We start from the raw sequence: 23229 nt of genomic DNA on the forward strand, positions 1-23229 counted from the left end.
TCAATGAGAAACCCCCACTCGCCACAACTAGAGAGAGCCCATGTGCAGCAGTGAAGACCCAACACAGCCATAAAGAAATTTAAAAAAATAAAGTATACAGTTCAGTGGCTTTTAGTACATTCAGAGTTGTGCATCTGTCACCACAATTTTAGAAGGTTTTCATTACCCCGCAAAGAAATCTCACACTCTCTGCCATCATCCCCCAACCCCATCCTAGTGGTTCCCCACCCCACCCCCACCTTGTTCCTGGGCAACCACGAATCTCCTTTCTGTCTCTAGACCTGCCTGTTCTGGACACTTCATATAAATGGATTCATACAACCTATGGTTCTTTGTGACTAGTTTCTTTCACTTAGTATAATGTTTTCAAGGTTCAACGATGTTGTAATATATATCAGTATTTCATTTCTTTTTATAGCCAAATGATATTCCATTATATTTACCCATTCATTAGTTGACGGACATTTGGGTTGTTTACACTTTTATGAATAATACTGCTATGAACATTTGTGTACACTTTCTGCACAAACATACGTTTTCATTTCTCTTGGATATATACCTAGGAGTAGAATTGCAGGATCCTATAGTAAATCTGTGTTTAACCTTTTGAGGAACTGCCAGACTACTTCCACAGCAACTGTACCATTTTACATTCCCATCAGCGGTGAGTGAGGGTTCAGATTTCTCCACGTCATGCTAATAACTGTTACTGCGTCTTTTTTATTACAGCCATCCTAGTTTGTACGAAGTGGCATCCCATTGTGGTTTTGATTTGCATTCCCCTAACGGCTACCTTCTTTAAGTGCTCATGTTTTTCTAGATACAGATTGAGAGCTGTAGTAAACCTAGAAGATATATGAGTTAAGAGAATTAAAATGTCATTTTTGTACAGTATTATTTTAGGTAGAATTAGTATTATTCTTTCTGCCCTACAGGAAAACAACGCTGTGGGTAATTAGCAAAACGTTAAAAACAACCTGAATGTCTATTAAGAGGAGACTGGGCATGGCTACTAGGGATTGTTCAGGGATGACATGTGAGAGGCCATCTTGGCATTTCTGCTGAAGCTGGCAGGGAAGTGGCAGTGTCCTTTTGAGCCTGCTCATGGACCATGGAAGCCTGGAGCCACCCATGGTCATACTTACCAGAGCCGGCCTACGAGTGAAGCCAGGAATGAACAACTTTAGAGCAGCCCTGCCTAATCCTTTCAGTTACACAAATTCCTCACCTCCTCACGCCACCGCACTCCCCTACTTAGGCCAGCGTGAATCTGGGTTTCTGTCACCTATGACTGAAACATTCCTAATTCTGAATGGCTGGGTTATGTCAGGCTTAGCACAGTCTGGCAATGGACAGACAGCTGTTAGTGGAGAATCTAAATGAATGGAAGGTGAACTCTACTTTTTTCTGTGTAATACAAGAGCTTACATGATTTTTATTTAGAGCATTCACAGGCTGAAGGACTGTGAATGTGATTAAATGATTTTTTAATTAATTATTTTTGTCTGTGTTGGGTCTTCGTTGCTGTGTGCGGGCTTTCTCTACTTGCGGTGAGCAGGGGCTACTCTTCATTGCGTGTGCGGGCTTCTCATAGTCGTGGCTTCTCTTGTTGTGGAGCATGGGCTCTAGGCGCACAGGCTTCAGTATTTGTGGCACGTGGGCTCAGCAGTTGTGGCACGTGGGCTCAGTAGTTGTGGCTTGCGGGTTCTAGAGCTCAGGCTCAGTATTTGTGGCATACAGGCTTAGTTGCTCCACGGCATGTGCGATCTTCCCAGACCAGGGATCGAACCCGTGTCCCCTGCATTGGCAGGCGGATTTTTAACCACTGCGCCACCAGGGAAGCCGTAAATGATTTTTGATGTTAAACAGAATTTGTACCATAGTAACATACCAAACACAAAATTCATAAATGACTTGAAGAGTCAACTCTAAAATTTGGTTATTTCTCTCTTGACAGAAGGACCCAGTTAATTCAGTATCAGATTATAAATTTTCTAAGGCTAGGGATGATGGCCAATTCATCTTTGTTAACAGACTATGGCACTGAGTAAAGTAGTTAATGATGTTCCACAAATATTTCACTGAAGCTAAACATGTGGTCCTGAATGAGTCTCTTATTAAAATCACTGGCATAAGCAGCAAGAATGACAATTTGTTTCACGAAAAAGCTTAGCAGAAAATGGAGCGCTGTGGTGGGGTGAGTGAATAAAAGCACTTACTAAAATTAGGAACATGACACATAAAAGTACATAATGAATGAATGTATTCTGATTAGGTGACTTTATAAAGATAGATGCATTCATCATTACACTCCACTTATATTCATTTTATGAAATGATTATTTTCCTTGCTCAGCAGAATGATATGCACATGTATTTCAGTTAACATTTTTGTAGAAAAGGCTTTAAGTAATTACAAAGTCCCAACCAAAGAGTCCAGATTAAGAGTAAACTATGATTGTGTTTATTAGATATTTATCTTGTTTGTATCTGTTATTAGTATATTTATTTTTGTTTCCTATTTTTTTGGCTTATTACCCTGATAAAGACTTTTTCATTTTGTTTTTTCTTTCACAGTAAAGGAAAATATCTTCTATATAATGTGCTAGCAGTATATAATTTTTTATCATAAATTCATAATTTAAAATACATTCTTGTCATGTTTTCTAGACTTTCTAACTCAGGCATTGAATATTTTAAATGCCTGTGTGTGGCTATATTTCATTTCTGCTTTTATTTTTTGTTTTATTACATTAAGATTTGACAATGTATAGAAATTTTAATTTACCTTCGTTCATATTTGTGACTCAGCTGGACACACTCAAAAATTGTGTTTCCCTTAGTATACTGTGGACTTACCACCAATCTCCAGTTAATCAGTCTTTCTAATTATTTAACTCTGTAATTATTCAGTTCCCACTTTATCACATTTTAAAAGGGATGTTTTTAAGTCTTTAGTTAAAATTATAGTTGTTTTATTTTCCTACTTTCATTTAATGACACAATTATACACATAATACTTATATTTATAATGTGTCTTCATATTCATTAAACTCAGTATAGTTTTTTCACCAGTAAATGTATATTTTACTGTTTTATGGTCATCTTAATCCTGTGTTAATGCTTTCTGCCATGAAATGTACTTCATGGGCCTTGCTGGATTTTTGTATCCACACATATGATCTTAGAACAGTGATTCCTAACCTGAGAACACCCTGTCCAAGAAGGAGGTCTTGGGGCTTCCCTGGTGGCGCAGTGGTTGAGAGTCCGCTTGCCGATGCAGGGGACACGGGTTCGTGCCCCAGTCCGGGAAGATCCCACATGCCACAGAGCGGCTAGGCCCGTGAGCCATGGCCGCTGAGCCTGCGCGTCTGGAGCCTGTGCTCCGCAATGGGAGAGGCCACAACAGTGAGAGGCCCGCGTACCGCAAAAAAAAAAAAAAAAGGAGGTCTTGGAGGCCCTCTGCAATCATTTTAATATCTAAAACAGCTAAAGGAATTAATCTATTTATGTTAAGGCTATAAAGACTAATTAAGTTTCTTCACTTTTAGTTGGAAGTACATATTAGAAAATCTGGTTACCAAAAGCCCTGATCACCAATATATTCCTTGGATTAATAAAAAGAGTAAAACTAAAGTACTAGTTAATTATATTTAGGCAGATCAAATCTGCCAACACATGGACTCTGCATGGAGAAAGGAAGGATAAGTAAAATCCTTGGAGGTAAAAGGCCTTTCACAGTACTTGTTACTAAATCCAGGGTTTGATTTTTAGATTTATTTAAAATATACCTTCCAGGGTAAGAAATTAGTTAATTTTTTTGGATGTGATAACGGTATTTTTTTAAAAATATTTATTTATTTATTTATTTTGGCTACATCAGGTCTTAGTTGGGGCATGCGGGATCTTTCATTGCAGCACGCGGGCTCCTCTCTAGTTGTGGCGTGCGGGTTTTTTCTCTCTAGTTGTGGTGTGCGGGCTCCAGGGCATGTGGGCTCTGTAGTTGCGGCATGCGGGCTCTCTCATTGAGGCATGCAAGCTCAATAGTTGTGGCACGCGGGCTTTGTTGCCCCGCGGCATGCGGGATCTTAGTTCCCCAACCAAGGATTGAACCCGCGTCCCCTGCACTGGAAGGCGGATTCTTTACCACTGGACAACCAGGGAAGTCCCCTGGTGTTGTATTTTTAAAAAAGGTGTTCTTATCTTTTAGAGATACATATGAAAATATTTACCACGAAATGTATCTGAGATCTACTTCAAAATAATCACACATGGGGGTAGAGCAAAGGTTTAAATGAAACACAGTTGGTATAAGAAGCTGGGTGAGGACTTCCCTGGTAGTCCAGTCCACACTTCCAATGCAGGATGGGTGCGGGTTCAATCCCTGGTTGGGGAACTAAGATCCCATATGCCATGTGGCACAGCCAAATTTAAAAAAAAAAAAAAAGCTGGGTGATAGGCACCTGGGAGTTCGTTTTACCATTCTATTCACTCTTGAATATGTTTGAAAATAAACAAAGTATTAAATAATTTTTTAATGTATGAAATAGGTTAAAAAATGTTTCTGTTTTTATGATTTCATAATTTATGTTTCGAAGGCACTAAAAAGGTGTCAAATGTTATTCTTTTATTTTCCTTAAAGTCTTGAACTTTATTGATTTTGACACCATTACACAATCTTAGCTTTTCGCGAGATGGCAATTACTATTCATGACATTTACCAAGTTCAGAGTCTAAAAAAGGAAAATGGTTCACTTTATAAACAACAATTTCACGAAAAGATGGCTTCTCCAGTGATTAAAATATCAGGATTATTTAACCGTTTGAGACTTGAATGAGAAAAATATGTACTTTAATCACACCTCCTAAGTTTGGCCCAAATGTGATTCTGCCTAACTTGCTTGCTACAGATTCAACAGATTTCAAAAGGCAAAACTGTTGAAGTTACTAATATATTACTTAATATAAAAGATTAACTTACAACATTGTCAGCCCAATCTGCTAGTACTGTTGAGATATAGTTCACGGCATTAAGAATTGCACAATATCGAAAGCCAAGGGAAGCTCTAGTCTCTTCTTTCATCACCTGAGTTAATCGTATCCTAAAATCATCTACTAAGTCCTTCTGTAACTCCAGGAACTGCAGCTTTCTGGAAGCTGTGGGAAGATTTTTATATCTGTCTGTGGAGAAAGTTAACAAGACATATGAAGGTTTATGGTACCATCCATGACATAGTTATAGGTTTTTCCTACTGACTGGCTTTGGTGCCTTTGTCAAAAATCGATTGACCATTCAAGTATGGATCCATTTCTAAACTCTCTAAGTACGTGGGTTTCCCAAGTATTGGTATTTGTCAAAACTCATTGATCTGTACACTAAAGATCTATGCATTTCACTGTATATGAGTTATGCTTCTAACACATTGTAAATTAACTATACTGCAATTTAAAAAGTTATATCTCAATATTTTAAAAAGGCATATGAGAAAGTTATATACCAAAACTATTCTATTTCTTCAACAAATAAATGACATTTTTTAAAAAAGGAAGGAGGAACTAGGGTAGGTTAAAAGAGATACATAGTTAAGGATTTATAGGTGAAATGCTAAGATGTCTGAAATGTTCTCTAGAATACTTCAGGGGAAAAAAATCTGGATTTTGGGGGGAGAAAAACACATAATAGAAATGTGATAGTTTTAAACCTTAGTAACAGATACCTGAGGGTTCGATATGCTACTTTTATATATATTAGAAAATTTCCATAATAAAAATTTTTTTAATCAGTTTTGCTAAATTTTTTTGTATTTTAGTGTTTTTCATATCTTTCTTACAGTTAGAATATAGAATTTACTGACTGGCCTGGAATGACACCTCTTCAGGTTACTAGACAGGCCCAAGCAATGGACAAGACACTGGAGGATAATGGCAGTGAGGGCTCAGTGGCACCTGGAGAACCAGCAGGCCTGCAGTGCCCTGGGGCAACGTGGATGGCTGCAGACAAACCAGGGCTAGAGGCGGCTGGGCCACCCTCCAGCCAGAACATTCTTGCACCATAAGAAGAGGTCCTATTACTATTCCAATCCCTAAAGTTACTTTACTATTTTACTGTTCTACAATCTTTGATATATCGAGGTGAAGAAAATAATATATAAAATTTAGGTCAATCACCATTTACTGAAGACACTCAAAAAGTTGAAAGGCAAGAGATTTCAGGTAATAAAATTAAATTCTTATTTGTTTTTATGTAACGATTCAGGAATTTTCCCCTCATGGAAACTAATGTTTAAGATCTTATTTAGATTACTAAAAATCTAAAAGCTGGAATGCTGTGCTAGAGTTCTGCCAAAATAGAAACTGAATTTGAAGGTATTACAATAACCACTATATATTTTGTCAAACTACTTGAAAAGTACCATGTGAAGAATCAGTACTTTCATTTACTTTTTAAAATTTTATGTATTGAAGTATAGTTGATTTACAACGTTGTATTTAATTTCTGTTATACAGCAAAGTGACTCAGTTATACATATATACATTCTTTTTCATATTCTTTTCCATTATGGTTTATCACATAATGGAATCCATACCCCCACGCCCCCCCCCCACCCCTTGGCAACCACAAGTCTGTTAAGAGTCAGTACTTTTAAAAAAAAACAAAGTTGTATCTTAAAAGACTATACTTACCAGTTATAACCAAGAGTAGTGTCATAAACGTCTCTGCACAGTCTGGAACTTTCATCTCATCCACATCAGTGATATCCTTATATTGGGATATCCAGGCAGCTTCTGACGAGAGCATTGAGTCCATTTTTTGAAGAGCAACTGATAAGCAGGAAAAAGGATTATGTCAAACAACTAGTTACAGATTGTTACATTACAAATTCCTAATCTTTCAACTCATAATCTCTTAGGAATGGTAACTTTTCATGAAAAAATAAATCTATAACCTCCTACTAGTTGTACTATATTTAACGTGCTCTATTCTAGGGTTAAATAAGATATTTTACTTCTCCCTGCCGTACCTACCCCAAATCTTCAAAATAGTTACACTCACTAGACAAGCCACATCCAATATGATTCCAGCAAGAACAGAAATACTATACGTAAAATCTATAAAACAGTTAACTATCTACTGTACTGGCTTGAATATTCTACCCTAGAAACCTGTAGAGTGCAATTCTGGGAAAAACTGAAGCTTGATGGGAAGAAAAGAAAATAAGATGATCTCTGAAGGCAACTTGGTAAACCCTAACCAAGAAAAATATAGATGGCTCTAGTTTCTACCCAGAACTGGAGAAAACTTATATACGCAAAAAGAGGCATCTCTCCCCACCCCACAGCCACGTGAGCACTTACATTTTCTCTCCACAGTCAACCATCTCTGAAAACAGGTCTCTTCTGACAGAATATGCATACAATTAGCAAAAGTGCTGGGATAGCCATGAACGCTGTGTAGTTCTCTTTCAAACAAAAGCACCTCATCCACCAAATGACAGAAGAGACTGTCATCATAGAGCAGACAAGGAATATCAGCAGCTAACTTTTCAAGAACCAGCATCATAAGGCCCCGAGAAAATTCAAGCTACAAAAATATACATAAGCATAAGGTAATGAAAATGACAAGTTATTCATGGACACCTACAACTCTAAAACGGAAATGCTTTGGACAAAGTCTCTTACCCTTGCATTCACCGAAGAGCCTACTTTGTCTAATATTGGCTGAATCTTCTCATCCAGAAACTGAGTGTGGTTCCCAATCCACATAAGTACCTGAGCCAAGTACCATTCAGGCTGAGGAAGGAGGTAAACAGTTTGAATTCTTAAGTCATTCCAACTGCAAAGTTACAGTTAAATGTCTCTATTTATTGTAGACACACAGTACTTACAAAAATTAGTTGAAAATTCCTATATGTAAGAGCACAATTTCTACTCTGAACTTTAAATTCATGCAAGGCTTAATAATCAAATGTTTCCCAATGTACTCCCAATAAATTTCAATAATGTGGCTTATGTCAGTAAACTCATAAATTTACAATGCCATAAATATTTAAAACCTAGTACTTTAGAAATATGTAAAGTATAAATATTATATATTTTTTTGAAATAACATTCCAAAATAATTTTTAAACATGACCATCTTCTGTTTTGTTCTTTTTTTCAAAACCTAAATTAGGAAAAAAAATTTGGCTGGTCTGCATTACAAGAAATACAAATGCTTTAAAACAGGTATAATTATAGAAGAGTAATATAAGTATGCAGCTTTTTAAACTGTCCCTAGAGATGATTCTATAAACCTTCCAAGTTTTGCTGGACAGGAATTCTAAAACATTTACTGAAAGGTAAAACCCTGCTGTGTGCTAGATGCTGGGAATACAGAAATGAAAAAGGGGCAGTAGCTACTCTCGGGGGCTGCATAGTTCAGGCTTGATGTCATAGTACTAGGACCACTGGAACCACACTTCAGGAAGCAACAATATAACTCACAATTTTCTTACTTCAAACGATCACTGCCTCTCTACAGTTTAGGTTTATTGTTTTGTCTCACTTACACTTACTAATAGGTTCTACATTTCTTTCCACCAAAACCCCATCCAAAAAAGGAGGAGACCCATGAAGTACAAAAGAACAAGCTGAATTTAAGAACCAGAAATCCATTGTCACTCTACTCCCTTCCTATACAGATGTAACTGCCTATCCCTTGATTCCTTTAATATTCTATAAAGCCTATAAACTCATTTATAGATGACACATACAATGCCTGGTGTAATCTGGCATTTAATAACATTTACTTCAAAACACCGAGAAATTAAGAATATATATTTTAAAAATAAAACATGACCCTATTACAAAAAAAAAAAACTTACCGAATCCCTCTGCTACTTGCACTGCATTAGATGTAGCAAGACTCAAGAATAGTATCCACCCCCTAGCAACTCCCAAGGTTATAATTCTCAACAAATTCAATCAAATTTCATTGAAAACAGTTGTCAGTGATTGTTTTTCTGATCAAATTAAAGAAAAAAATCTCAACAGTATGCCCAGTACACATGGGTATAGTCCCTCAACTAAAATGTTGGTGATAATTTCCTCAAAGCCATTCCTGTCACTTATCCCCATACTTTGTCTTACACAGCTACAAATCATTTTAGCATCAGCACTTCTACTCAAAAACTAATGCTCTACTATCTTTTGATTCTCACTTTTCTTTCTGATATATTTATAAACCTGAAGGAGCAATCTGCACAGTGGAACACATGTAGAGCCAGTTGTAAAAAAGTGCCACAGCAAATGCTACAGCACACCCCAGGGGAAACTTCAGAAACTGGTCAGATGATGTGCTAGTGAGTGAGCTGATTCCTACAACAAATCAACACAAGTCCCAAAATATATCTATAAAGGGTAGTGGCAAAACAGGAATTTAGCTCTTCAGAGAAAAACAGAAATGTGAATAGAATCAGATTTTAACTCAAAGCAGCAGAAGTACAGAAAGCCTTAACATTTGCTATTAATAAAAACCAAGGGCAAGAATTGGCAAAGCACACCTTGCTTATAACATTAGTTTGTCGGTTCCCTCTGAAGTGATACCTGAACCTCTTTTGAAGGGGAGTCAGCATAATCTGGATGGGCAGGATGACAGCAGGGGATGCAGGAAGAGAGTATTTTTCTGGAAGTTGTTTTGTCTCAGTAAGTAATTCATCTCTGACATAGTCAAGTCAAGGAAAAAGAAAAGCATATGTATATGTGTGTATATACACACACACGTATATGTATGTATACACACACACATATGTGTATGTATATACACACACACATATGTGTATACACACATTTTTCCAAGAGACATATATGATACTAAGTAAAATTAATTATAATACAGATAATATGTAGTCTAACTTTACATTACATGACTTCAGTAAAAAGTACATGAAAAATGTTATTAGAATTAATCTGTCTTTCCTAAAATAAAGAATAATAAGTAGTAAGGAAACATTCAAGTAATCGTGCTATTAAATTAGTACTAAGTTACTAAGGTTTCTTCCCTATTGCCCATTTTTTTGATTGTCCCATGAGACCTATATGTGATGCAAACTTGTACAGTCATGCATTTCAGAACTCCTCACAGCCCTCCCACCCACATGCAATTTATGTGGAAGGAGAACAGTCCATGGGAATACAGAGATCAAGTCCAAACCCACTACTCCCTGGCCACTTTCAGAAAGCTTTACTCTCTGGTCACTTTACTCTCTGGCCACAAATCCACTCTAGAAAAAAGAAATTTTAGTGAGTTTTAACTCCAACAAAGATACGAGGTTTGTAGTTTCAGGAGCTGACAAAATAGTGTCTCCAAGTTACTGTATATCTCAGGGGCACTGGCTGGTCGACTTATGCCAACAGTTTGAGACTGAGGGGGTGCGATGAATGGCCAATGAAGCTGTGCTAAAATTTCCTCAAAGTCACTGTAACAGAAAAGTGACACAAATATTACAGTAAAATACCGTGAGCACCAAATATCCATCTGAAAGCAATTACCATGAAATATGGATAAATTTCTTGCCTTGTAAGCTTGTCCTTGAGAATTTTATGCCAGAATTTAACAGTGGCTCTCATGAAACCAAGAAGATGAGTACAGGATGATTCCTGAAGCTTGATGTCAAGTTCTGCCATAGAGACCAGAGTAGAAGCTGCCTCTGGGACATTATTGGTCATCAGATATTGCTGAATGTTATCACTGCAAAACAAGGCAAAACAAACTGTAAAGACAGTTTGTCCACAATAATTCCAAATGTGGAAAAACTGCTGTTTCCTCCTCCTTTATATAAAGCTACATCCAAGAAAGAAGGAAGCACCACCTTGTAGTGCCTTTTTTACCTGATACGCAAGTCTCTGGGAGCCTGGAGTCCTCAAATTCAGCATCCTTCTAAGAACAGTGGCCTGTGTTCAGGATACCTCCCTCCACCTTTCCCTTCCCACCCCTCCCAAGGTAACAGAATTTTCCTTTGTCACATTCCCTCAGGCACCACTCATTTCTAATAAATCTGTCTTTGACAGAAGTCTGTCATATCTTAATCCAAAGGGGAGAATGTGGGTGGCATCTGGTAAGGTCAAATATGGTAGACTTCAATTTTTACCTACTTTGCCCAGCTAAACTGGATTATAGGAAACTTAGGGAGGTGGCACCTCAGAGTCTAGTCCTTTCAAGTTACTGTTAGCCAAGTTGCAGACAAAATTTAAGGTAAGCTCTACAGCAAGGGTTGCAAACTCAAATGCCTGGCAAGGCCTGATGGGCACAGTAAATGAAAAAAGCAAAGTGGGCGGGGACTAGGACAAGCTAAAAAGCACATACCCCATCCTAAGGCTCCAGCCAAGTGCTGCCACACTGGAGTGTAGGTCCAATGTAGCCAAATCTTAAAATTTTTCAAGAGAATCCAGAAATCAAGATTTCCATGTAAAATCAAACCAATTAATCAAATTCTTTAAAAGAAGCCAAATACAGCCTATCTTCAGGATTCATTCAGCCCATGACTACCATTTTGCATATTGGCTAAATAAAACGAAACATTTAAAACTGAAATGTTTCTTTTGATGAAAATAACATTCCATATCTTAAGCCAGAATAGGAACAAAATTTAACCTTTTCAATAATTAATCTCAGTTCAGGGGTCAGAAGTGCTCTCCCTCTAGGTAGCCTGTGTACATCCTACCCAGGCCTGGCCACTTCGCTAGGTGAGAGTAAGCTGGGACTCTCATCCCCCGCTGAGTGCCACGCTTCGGTTACGCTGCTGGGTGGGCACAGCACCCTCCTTAAGCAAAGGAATGTGTACTGCCACCCTGCCCATCTCCACTATGCACTAGTACTTTCCCTTCTCCCTCCAACACGAGCGGCCTTTGTTTTCCACCATCACTGCTTCAGGCCTCAACAATCATACTAATCTCATGTGTGTATTATTCTATTTCTGACAGCCCTTTTGGCCTTCCCCTACGCTCATTCTCTCATTTTTCGTTCTCCTTTCCTAGTCATTCTTAGTAAGTTTTTTAACAGATTTGTCTTGTTTTTTAAATTTTTCATTTATTTATTTACTTATTGGCTGTGTTGGGTCTTCATTGCTGCGCGCAGGCTTCTCCCCAGTTGTGGTGAGCGGGGGCTACTCTTCGTTGCAGTGCGAGGGCTTCTCATTGTGGTGGCTTCTCTTGTTGTGGAGCACGGGCTGTAGGTGCACGGGCTTCAGTAGTTATGGCACGCGGCCTCAGGAGTTGTGGCTCGTGGGCTCTAGAGCGCAGGCTCAGTAGTTGTGGCGCAGGGACTTAGTTGCTCTGCAGCATGTGGGATCCTCCCAGACTAGGGCATGAACCCTGTCCCCTGCATTGGCAGGTGGCTTCTTAACCACTGCGCCACCAGGGAAGTCCCCAGATTTTGTCTTTTATAGCTATTTTCAGAATTTAAATCATGAAACCAAAAAATCTACCAATGTAGGCAGAAATGTTAATATAGCTTGTTTCAAAGGCAATACCAGACACTCACAATCAACTACCAGTGACATGTATTTAATTCAAAAAGAGTTACAATAGACCCTTGAGGAACATGGGTTTGAAGTGCACGAGTCCACTTATACACTGATTTTTTTCAGTAGTAAATACTACAGTAGTACACAATCCCTGGTTGGTTGAATCCGTGAATGTGGAGCTAAGGATAGGGAGGAATCGTGGATACAGAGGGCGGACTATGAGTTGTATGCAGATTTGACATCTGAGGAGAGCTGATGCTCCTAATCCCTGCATTGTTCAGGGGTCCAGTGTATTTCTTTATTTTTCCCTATTCAAAAGCAGCAGGACTCTGTTTTTCATCTAATAATAAACACTGTGCAGCTCTTCTTAGGTGATACCCACTGAAAAAAATTCAAATTATAGAGAAAGCAATCCATTTCATTAAGTGACCGTCTCTAAAAGGTAAAAGAGGAATATTACCACACTGATGAGTTGTTTTATTAATTTGGCATTATAATCATTTTTATCATGTGTTCACAATAACTATAGGACTTAAAACTTTTTACTTGGATTACTTTCTTTCAAACGCAAATTAAGCTCCCTTAAAAGTTTATGTTCATTCATAATAAAGGAAAAGAATCATTATCATAATGCTATTTTCGTAACTGGTAAAATCACATTATTATAATCTTTAATTAACTCAATTATTTAATGGCATGCACGTACTCTCTAAGACATAGCCTCAAAGGAAAATAATAATTATGAGAACAAAGAGGCCTATTTTACCTGAGTTCTTCAATTTGTGAAATCCATTTAAGATAAGCAAGATGCCGTTCAATCTCTTCAATTTGGTTAATCATGGCTCCGAGATCTTCTATCCAGGGCTGTGCAGTCAGCAGATGGCTGTTAATGGAACTGAAGAGATGGCTTTCTTGCTCCAGAAAGTGATTAAGGAATTGCTTTGATTCTTCTGCATTTTTTAAGGCACTCTGAATTCTTTTAGGGATTTCTGATGAAACTGTAAGTACCTGCCCATACCAAAAACAAACAAAAAATAAAAAACAGCAGCAATCAGATAAGATTCTCATTTTTTCCTCTTTTTTATTAGTTACCTTCAAAATGCATGTTTGTTCTAATAGAAATGAAAATTGTCATTTAAAAGCTTCAAAAGAAACGTTGGGTTTCTGCATCCTGTACTAACCAAACCTCAACATGAAATGCTCTATGTGGAGGTGTGTAGGGAGGGCCCCCAGTAAACATCTTTTGATCTACCATCATGAAGCTCAGCACTTTCAGAGAGTCCAGCCAAAGAACATTTACCTGCTTTATCTACTAATAATTTTCTTTCAGAAACAAATGAGGCTCTGATACTAAAAGTCTGGGTAACTATTTGCAAAAGTTCCCTAGGTGATTCGGATTTAAGCCCAGATTGGGAAGGAACTATTGACTTGGTAAGATGATACCCAGGTAATGCCTTTAGATATGATATTTATTAAATAAATTTTTCTTACAGCAGATGGAAAAACATATACAAATATCAGGCATCAGTACAATATGATAAGTATATTATAAAGGAATTTCAATTTAATCAACACTGATTAGACACTCTATACCAGGCACTGTGCTAGGGTCTGACAGATAAATTAGACACAGCATCTGCCCTTAAGCTCAGCTGGTATGGAAGAGAGATGTAGGCAAACCTTCAACAGTGGGATTAGTGCAATGAAAGAGATGCCAGGTGTAATGGTGTACTAAGGCAGTGCTTCCCAGACTTGAACATGCATAGGAATCACCTAGAGATCTAGTTATAGTGCAGATTCAGACTTAATAGGCCTGAAGTAGGGACTGAGATTCTGCATTTCTTACAAGTTCCCACACTTTGAGTAGAAGGTTTTGGGGTGCAAGGCAATTGTGCTTGCATGGCTCATGCACAGACCTTTGCAGGTTGGGTGGAAATTTTTAGGGAAGTTTGCGCCACCAGGGAAGTCCCCCACTGGATTTTTTAAAACATTATTTCAGGTAATATGTTTATTATAAAAAGAAAAAAACTTGAAAATACAAAAAGGTATAAAGAAATCACTTGTGGGACTTCCCTGGGGGCACAGCGGTTAAGAATCCACCTGCCAATGCAGGGGACACGGGTTTGAGCCCTGGTCCGGGAAGATCCCACATGCCGCGGAGCAACTAAGCCCGTGTGCCACAACTACTGAGCCTGAGCTGTAGAGCCCTCAAGCCACAACTACTGAGCCCGTGTGCCACAACTACTGAAACCCGTGCACCTAGAGCCCATGCTCCGCAACAAGAGAAGCCACCGCAATGAGAAGCCTGAGCACCGCAACGAAGAGTAGCCCTGGCTCACTGCAACTAGAGAAAGCCCGCTCACAGCAACGAAGACCCAACACAGGCTAAATAAATAAATAAATTTATTAAAGAAGAAAAAAAAATAAATCACTTATTAACCAACCACCCAGAAATAACCATTATTATAATGTTATACTTATTTTAATGTTTTCTCCCTATGTGTGCATATATAAAAAAATTGGAATGATAGTGTTGTAACATTTTGGTATCCCATGAATTTACTTTTAAAAGCACATTAAAAGTCATTGTATGAAAATGTCAGACATAAATGTCAGACATAAATCATTATCAGTAGGAACTTTCTCTTTTACATAATTTGTAAAACACCTAGCACATTGTAGGTCCTTAAAACCTATTAAGCAGTTTTAAATGATTAGACTGTTTGTCACAATCTATATTTTCAAAAATGCCTATATATTAATTGTTATATTTGCATTATATTATAATGAGTATAGTACTGATATTGTTTCAGTGAGTTTTAATACTTGCCTGTTCTTCTAACTGCATTTTACTTTCTGTCATCTGTTCTATGAGTTTATCAAGTTTCTTTAAAGATTTAAGGTCATTTCCGACTTCCTTTTCTATAAATACCGCCACATAGGAAGGGAGATCACTGTTATCTGTACTTTCACAGACTGGTTGGTTTCCAACGACAGCTGCAATATTTATGTCACCTAAAATGAAAGAATAACAATTACTCAACACCACCAAGTACTATGGAGTTAAAGGAAATGCAGAAGATATACAAGGCAACATATCTACTTTCAAAAGTTAAAGAAAACACTACCTATATATGGCGTTTTTGTATATATAGTACTTGTGTGTATATGTATATATATATATATATACACACATACACAAAAATACCCTATTGAATATAGTGTGTGTAAATGAATATATGTATATATACATACACACTATATTTTATATATTTATATAAAGCAGTCAGCCCTCCACATCCATGAATTCAACCGACTGCAGATAAAAAAAAGTTTTTTAAATCCAAAAAGTTCCAAAAAGCAAAATGAATTTGCCATGCTCCAGTAAGTATTTACATAGCATTTACATTGTATGCAAAACTGTTGTTATTAGCATTAGGCATTAAGTAACCTAGAGATGATTTAAAGCACACAGAGGATATGTGTAGGTTACGGGCAAATACTATGCCATTTTATATAAAGGACTTGAGCATCCAGGGATCTTGATATTCGCAGAGGTCCTGGAACCAATGCCCCATGGATACCAATGGATGACTGTATATATTTATATATATATAGGGTATATATAGGCATATAAATACACATACGCACGCGCACACACACACACACACACACACAAATACCCAAATGAATAGCTATAAAGCAATCTATCGATCAAGTACTACTATAAAATGCTTAAGAGCTTAGGAAATTCTGAGTGAAAGAAAAATTACTAAACTCTGTCCTAGTACCCACAGGTTGCAATAGATGTTGGCATGACAGTGCAGTTACAAACAGAACTAAACTTTTCTAGACAACTGTGTATCTTAAGAATCTTTTATTACTGAGGGGAAAAAGGTCAAATCTGATTCTGCTGATGCAGCTTTTATTAAATTAGTAATATATTTTCAAAATTTGTGAGGAATCAGATGGTATAGTCTAGAATAACACCAAAGGAGGACTCTGGTTTTAAAATGTTTAAAAAAAAAAGAAACAAAAAAGGTATTGAAAGATCTCAAGTATATGAAAAAAATCTGAAAGGGAGAGCAATGAGTAAAAACTCCTCCTGATATAAGAGTAAAAGAGTTTTAAAAGCTTCAGAAGCGATTGTACAAAGATGTCCATTTCAGGGACTTCCCTGGTGGCACAGTGGTTAAGAGTTCGCCTGACAATGCAGGGGACACGGGTTCGAGCCCTGGTCCAGGAAGATCCCACATGCTGTAGAGCAACTAAGCCCATGAGCCACAACTTCTGAGCCCACGCGCCTAGAGCCCGTGCTCCACAACAAGAGAAGCCACCGCAATGAGAAGCCCGCCCACCGCAACGAAGAGTAACCCCCGCCCGCCACAACAAGAGAAAGGCCGTGCACAGCAACAAAGACCCAACACAGCCAAAAAAAATTTTTTTTAATAATAAAAATAAATTAATTATAAAAAAAAGATGTCCATTTCAGAAACGGAAAAAAAAAAAAGAAATTCTAGAGAAAACACATTACCAGTAAAACTCAAAATGACTAATGCAACCACTAAATTGTACAATCTAAAGTGAGATTCTTCCCATGGCAAATAAACTAGAATTGGCCAGTTCATATTGGACTTATTAAATATGACAAAAACAGGTGATTTGAAACCCTCTTAAGAAAAGTGGTAGCAGAGGCAACATGTACTATAGCAGAATACACAATACCCAGTGAAAACAGGAACACTATGTAGCTTTGCTCTCATCCCACCAAGTATGTGAAATTTCCCAGAGTCCACTCCTTATTCTATGCTTGAAAGTCGGTCATTTCCTGTAGTTCACAAGTCAGTTTTTCACTCTGCAGGAGTCTATACCTTCTTCCACTATCCGGAATATTTAAGACATAATTAAGCAATTTAAGTTACCTTGAATTCTTTGTGGAATGAGGGAAGATTCAAATATATAAATTAAAAAAATCTGATTTTTATTTAAACAAAACACTTAAAACAAATTTCTAGTAAACAATCCACTTCAAAGGCAATTAAATTATTTTCCATGGTCCTACATTTGTGGACCAACAGCACTGCTCCTCTCTTCCAGAGTATCTCTACCTATACTTTTGCTGATGATCTGTGCCAGCATGGCTTTCTGAATGTGCCCTGAACCCAAGAAACCTGAAGGCTCAAAGCAGTTTCTTGACAAAGACCCACAGCCGGCTGCCATGTCCTTCTCCTGCTCCCACCCCCATGTGCTAAGATGAACTGCTTCCTTTTGAAGTGTGTTTCCATGTGTAAGCTACTCCTTTTGGTTACTTATGGTTTCCTTCTTCCTGAAAAGTTTAGGAAACCTGAAGTTTGGGTCAAACTTTATAATGGTAACTCCATGTCACTGTGCAGCCATTAAGTTCCCTGATATTAAACACGCTCAAGGGACTTCCCTGGTGGTGCAGTGGTTAAGACTCTGTGCTGCCAATGCAGGGGCCCCGGGTTTGATCCCTAGCCAGGGAACTAGAACCCACATGCACACCACAACTAAGAGTTCACATGCCACAGCTAAGGAGTCCACATGCCATAGCTAAGGAGCCAGTGAGCCGCAACTAAGGTGCCCGCCTGCCGCAACTAAGACCTGGCGCAACCAAAATTTTTAAAAAAGTTTTTTAAAATAAGTAAATAAACCACGCTCAACTCTAGTAAGTCCACAACTTGAATGATTCCACATACAGGGTTTAATCTCCCTAGAGATGAGTTGTACCTAGAAATTTAAAAAACAAACAAAAAACAAGATACTGTAAAAATTCAGAGTAATAGCCATTGAACTCCAAATTAAAAATACTATAAAATAAGGGCCCTGAGAAAAAGAGAGTAGAGTTCATAGAAACCAAACATTAGAATAAACCTGAACATACAGTGCATTTCTCTACTTCAGGTTTGCCTGTAGGATTTGGTTGTCTCTAAACAAACCATTAATGGTTTGTTAAAAGCTTGACTGTACTAGTATATATTTCGTTACAAGGACTACAACAATTTCTAAAAAACAAAACAAACAAAAACAAAAAACAAACAAGATGTGTACATGAGAGATAAAGCTGGGGCAACAATACAGAACCTCCTGAGAGCTCTGCTAGTTGGACTTCACCTCTGTTCTTCCTTGGAGCTGCCCTTGTAGAAGTGGCTCTTTACCAAAAATAAAGCGTTTTTCTTTTTTTTTAATTGAAGTATAGTTGCTATACAATATTATATGTTACAGGTGTACAGTATAGTGATTCACAATCTTTAAAGGTTATGCTCCATTTGTAATTATAAAACATTGGCTATATTCCCCACATCGTACAATATATCCTCATAGCTTTTTTTAAAATTTTTATTGGAGCATAGTTGATTTACAATGTTGTATTAGTTTCAGGTGTACAGCAAAGTGAATCAGTTGTACATAAACATATATCCACTCTTTTTTAGATTCTTTCCCATATAGGTCATTACAGAGTACTGAGACAGTTCCCTGTGCTATACAGTAGGTCCTTATTAGTTATCTATTTTATATATAGTACGGTGTATATGTCAATCCCAATCTCCCAAAGTATCCCTCCCTCCCCCTCCCCCCCGTAACCATAAGTTAGTTTTCTACATCTGTGAGTCTATTTCTGTTTTGTAAATAAGTTCGTTTGTACCATTTCTTTATGTTCCATACATAAGCAATATCACATGATATTTGTCTTTCTCTGACTTACTTCACTCAGTGCTTATTTTATACATAATAGTTTGTAATTCTAAATCCCCTACCCCTATATTGCCCCTCCCCGCTTCCCTCTCCCCACTGGTAACCACTAGTTTGTTCTCTATATCTGTGAGTCTGCTTCTCAAAAATAAAGTTTTAAGGAAACAGCAGTGAAAGGCAAGAGGTTATAATCAGCCTCATTAAAAAACAACAGTCACTTCTGACAAAATGAAGATAAGAATATCTAGATAAAGATATGCCTAAATGCAAAATGTAACTACAAGAGATTAACATAATATATACCAGTATTTAGTACTGTGTATGTTCCCCTCCCCCAGGCCTTAAAAAAACCAAATTTTCCTTTGTTCTCTTCAATTTATAAGAATTAAAAGCTTCTTCACATGCAATGAGAACAAGTAGCTCACTGGTAGGTAGAAGTGAAACTAGTAAGAGTCTATGCCTCAACTTCCCTACTATAAATTCTAACATTTGCCCAGCCTACACTCAAAGGTTGTAAATGGGACTAAAATCCATGTTTCCTGAATTTCAAAACAATATTCTTATTTTCTTCTCCTTCAGATACGATCAGAATTGGCTGGTCTGCAGCAAATTTTATTACTACAGGACTCCATCTACTATTAAGTACAGGAGTCACAATGTTGACTTTTTTTTTTTTTGCGGTACGCAGGCCTCTCACTGTTGTGGACTTCACTGGCGGTCCAGTGGTTAAGACACCATGCTTCCACTGCAGGGGGCACTGGTTTGATCCCTGGTCGGGGAACTTAGATCCCGCATGTCTCGGGGTGTGGCCAAAAGAAAAACAAAAAAACAAACAAACAAAAAAACCCCGCGAACTACAGGTCAAGTGGCCCAGGCTCTTCCACCGATAAATTTTTTTTTTTGCGGTACGCGGGCCTTTCACTGTTGTGGCCTCTCCCATTACGGAGCACAGGCTCCGGATGCGCAGGCTCAGCGGCCATGGCTCACGGGCCTAGCCGCTCCGCGGCATGTGGGATCTTCCCGGACCGGGGCACGAACCCGTGTCCCCTGCATTGGCAGTTGGACTCTCAACCATTGTGCCACCGGGGAAGCCCACAATGTCGACTTTTTAAATTTATCTTATATAAAACATGTGAGTTGTGTGGTGTATCTGCAGACACAGAGGCAGGGCTATGTGCAGAGGGAATGTTTTGTGAAGATAAGCTTGCTGTAGCTTAGGGAGTAAATTCTATCTTCACTTTTTACAAAAAATTATACTCTTTTGATTTAACCATTTAAATGCAGCATAGTACATTCTTAGTCAAATGACATTCTTCAAAATGACACAATGGTGATTTGGGGGGGGGGTGGTTAATGTCTCTCCTTTCCTCTGTTTTTTGTAAAGAGCACTTCCAATTGCAAAGAAATTGACCAAGTCAACAAAGGAGGGTCTACGGCTCAGTGGCATCAACTTCCCAGGCATCTGAATGGGGCAAAGGTGGAAATGGGAAGGGTTAAACTGAATGATATGAGGTACTCTCAAATCCTTTAAGGAAACGGAGCTAACTTGTGGCAGCTGTGACTGTCAAGTGCTATGAAGTACTCAGAGCTTTCTTTCTGAGGCAGATTGCAGCAACAGGCAATGTTAAGGGCAAGTCTAACTCCTAAAGCCAATATGGTAACACAAGCACCCTTTCTGTTACTACTACTCATTCCCAGACTATTTGCCGTGACGAGAAGAACCAAAAACCCTCTGATGGAACAGCTGTGCCATGCTTCCCGCTTCCTCTCCCAGTAAATTTCACTTCAAAAGGCCCTCAAGATTCCTTGATTTCCAAAATCTTGCCACATTTAGCTTATAGAAGTAAAATACCAAATGTCCACCCCCTGGTGTATGCTCCTGTCCTAGGAAGGAAATGGAGATAGTGACCTTTTCCCTATCCAGTTCAAGATCCAGGAACCAAGTTATCTGTTGTGCTCTTCCCAGATCAACGATTACCTGCAAATTCACTGAAGGTAAATACAACTGAACAATGATCATTTGACTCCTTTGAATGCAACTAAGGTGGTGGTCATCTCTCCTAGATCATTAGCCCCTCGAAATTCCTGATGCTTAATAAGTTGATGCTTCACTGAAGTAACAGGCAGGCCCCAATTACTCTGTATCCAGTATGAAGGGCAGCACTGGAGTGAAACCACAGAAGTCCCTGCACTAGGTAGGGCACAGGAAGCGCTCTTCTCCAAATCATCCCATATTTTACCATCCGGAAAGGCAAAAATATGTGTATGATGATAATCAGTATTTAATACAGAAAGAGAAAAAGAGATGCTTCATCTAAAAGATAACAGGCTAAGACCCTTCTCGATGCAGACCCTTGAGGGCAGAGTTTTGGAGAGATGGCTGGGTAGAAAGTGCTAAGGTGTTTGGAGTCCGCTTACTTTTCTCCTTGATGTTCTTCCTTTGGTCACCATTTTCAGAGCAGCACTAGAAGGAGATCAGGTGTGACAAACACATTAAGACTGAAGTGATAGGTGGAACTCGCACAGGGTTCCCAGAGGGCATCCACTGGAAGACAACAAGGTCCCAGCCCCCTCCCTCTGGGGCCTTCCTGAGAGGTCAGGATCTGGAGGTTCTAAAACGGGCCACCTCCCTGGGGCCACCACTGCCACCTCTCCAGGCCCGGCCTCCAGGGCCACCTCCCCAGAATGACCTGTGTCATCTCACCGGGATCACCAGAGCCACCGCACTGGGACCACCTCCCCCGGGAAGTCTTTGCCACCTCACCAGACTTGCAAGAGTCATCTCCCCCGGGCCACCGCAACCGCGTCCCCAGGCCGCCAAGGCCACTTCATCGAGGCACCCTCCCCTGGGAGGTCTGTGCCACCTCACTGGGCCACCAGTGTCCCCGCCCCGGGCCATAAGGGCCGCCTCACCCGGGTTGCCGGCGCCTTGCCGAAATCGCCGGCCAGGAGCATCCTGCCTCCGCGCGAGTCCTCGGCTCCTTGCGCAGCCAGCGTGGCCAATGGACTCCGGCTCCGGCCAGTGATCAGACACCAGTAGGGCTTCGAGACCGTAGCTCCCAGAGCCACAGCAACTTCCTCTGCCGTCTCTCTGGTTTCTTCCTCTCCTCCCAGAGAGGCCCTGCCCACGCAGCCGCCGGCCGTTCCCGGCGGCTCCCCCTGGCGGCGGGGGGCCGGATCGGCTGCTCTGGAAGGAGAAGGGGGCGGGGGAGGGGGCGGGGGGAGGAGGTCCTTCTCAACCTCGGTAAACCTCCTCCACAGCATTGGGGTCGTTAAGGATGGAGCTTGCAGGTATCCCTCTCTGCACAGTGTAAATTCAATATGAATCATTTCAACTTATATTTTAGATGATATCCCAGATGTTCTGAGTGTGAGGAGGCGTGTTGACTAGCTTTAATGTAATTTGGTTGGACAGTTTAGTTGCGGAATTTCCAGTGTCTTTATCTTTGGCTCTTTCTTTTAAGGCAGATCAAATTCAACTAGAGGTGACCCTCCAGCTTCCTACCTGGAGGGTACAGATCTGGTTGTAAACACTCTGGGACCTGAAAGGAGGAAAAGGACTCTGCGGCTAACATACACTTCAACCAGTGCAGAGACCAAAAAAGCCTGTCCTTTGCCAAGGAGGGGACCTAGGAGTGCCAGCAAGAGCTGAGTAGAGGACCTAGGGATTTGACAATTTCAGAAACAAACATGGAAGGTGGTATCGCGGAGACGGAAACAAACAGGGGAAGGGAAAAAAAGCAGCCCTTAGAGAAAACAGAAACCATTCAATGAGGAGAAAACCTTATTTATTTATACACTGAGATGTGTGACACCATTGCAACCATAAAACAGTTAACAGGCTACTATTTTAAAAGGAGCATTCAGAGACAAAAAAATATGATAGTAGAAATGAGAATTCAATAAAAAGGTGGAAGATAAATGTTGGGAAGTATCCTAGGGGGAAAAAAAGCAAAAGGACAAAGAAATGAAAAATATGAAAGAAAAAATAAATTAGAGGAGCACTACAGGGGGTT

The 23229-nt window shown here is 39.3% G+C and overlaps 1 protein-coding gene across 2 annotated transcripts in view; it reads right to left on the reverse strand.

The window, feature by feature from the left end:
- The window catches only part of RINT1 (RAD50 interactor 1), a 25281-nt gene extending 3027 nt beyond the window's left edge, over window positions 1–22254 (reverse strand). Inside the window, exons 1-11 of one of the 2 annotated variants that reach the window (XM_082846413.1) lie at window positions 22127–22254; window positions 21632–21677; window positions 15333–15517; window positions 13269–13510; window positions 10555–10728; window positions 10307–10456; window positions 9542–9698; window positions 7680–7790; window positions 7356–7581; window positions 6684–6821; window positions 4981–5180 (exon numbers count right to left, since the gene is read on the reverse strand). In XM_082846413.1, coding sequence (XP_082702539.1) covers window positions 4981–5180; window positions 6684–6821; window positions 7356–7581; window positions 7680–7790; window positions 9542–9698; window positions 10307–10456; window positions 10555–10728; window positions 13269–13510; window positions 15333–15517; window positions 21632–21677; window positions 22127–22168 — 1671 coding nt within the window. In that variant the 5' untranslated portion in view covers window positions 22169–22254. Of the gene's footprint in view, window positions 1–4980; window positions 5181–6683; window positions 6822–7355; window positions 7582–7679; window positions 7791–9541; window positions 9699–10306; window positions 10457–10554; window positions 10729–13268; window positions 13511–15332; window positions 15518–17227; window positions 17291–21631; window positions 21678–22126 lie in introns of those variants that run through there. The other variant, XM_082846414.1, reaches the window with a different exon arrangement.
- Between the last annotated feature and the right edge of the window lie 975 nt (window positions 22255–23229).

This window comes from Leucopleurus acutus (genome assembly GCF_964270905.1).
Source record: "Leucopleurus acutus genome assembly, chromosome: 9".
NCBI classification, from domain to species: domain Eukaryota; kingdom Metazoa; phylum Chordata; class Mammalia; order Artiodactyla; family Delphinidae; genus Leucopleurus; species Leucopleurus acutus.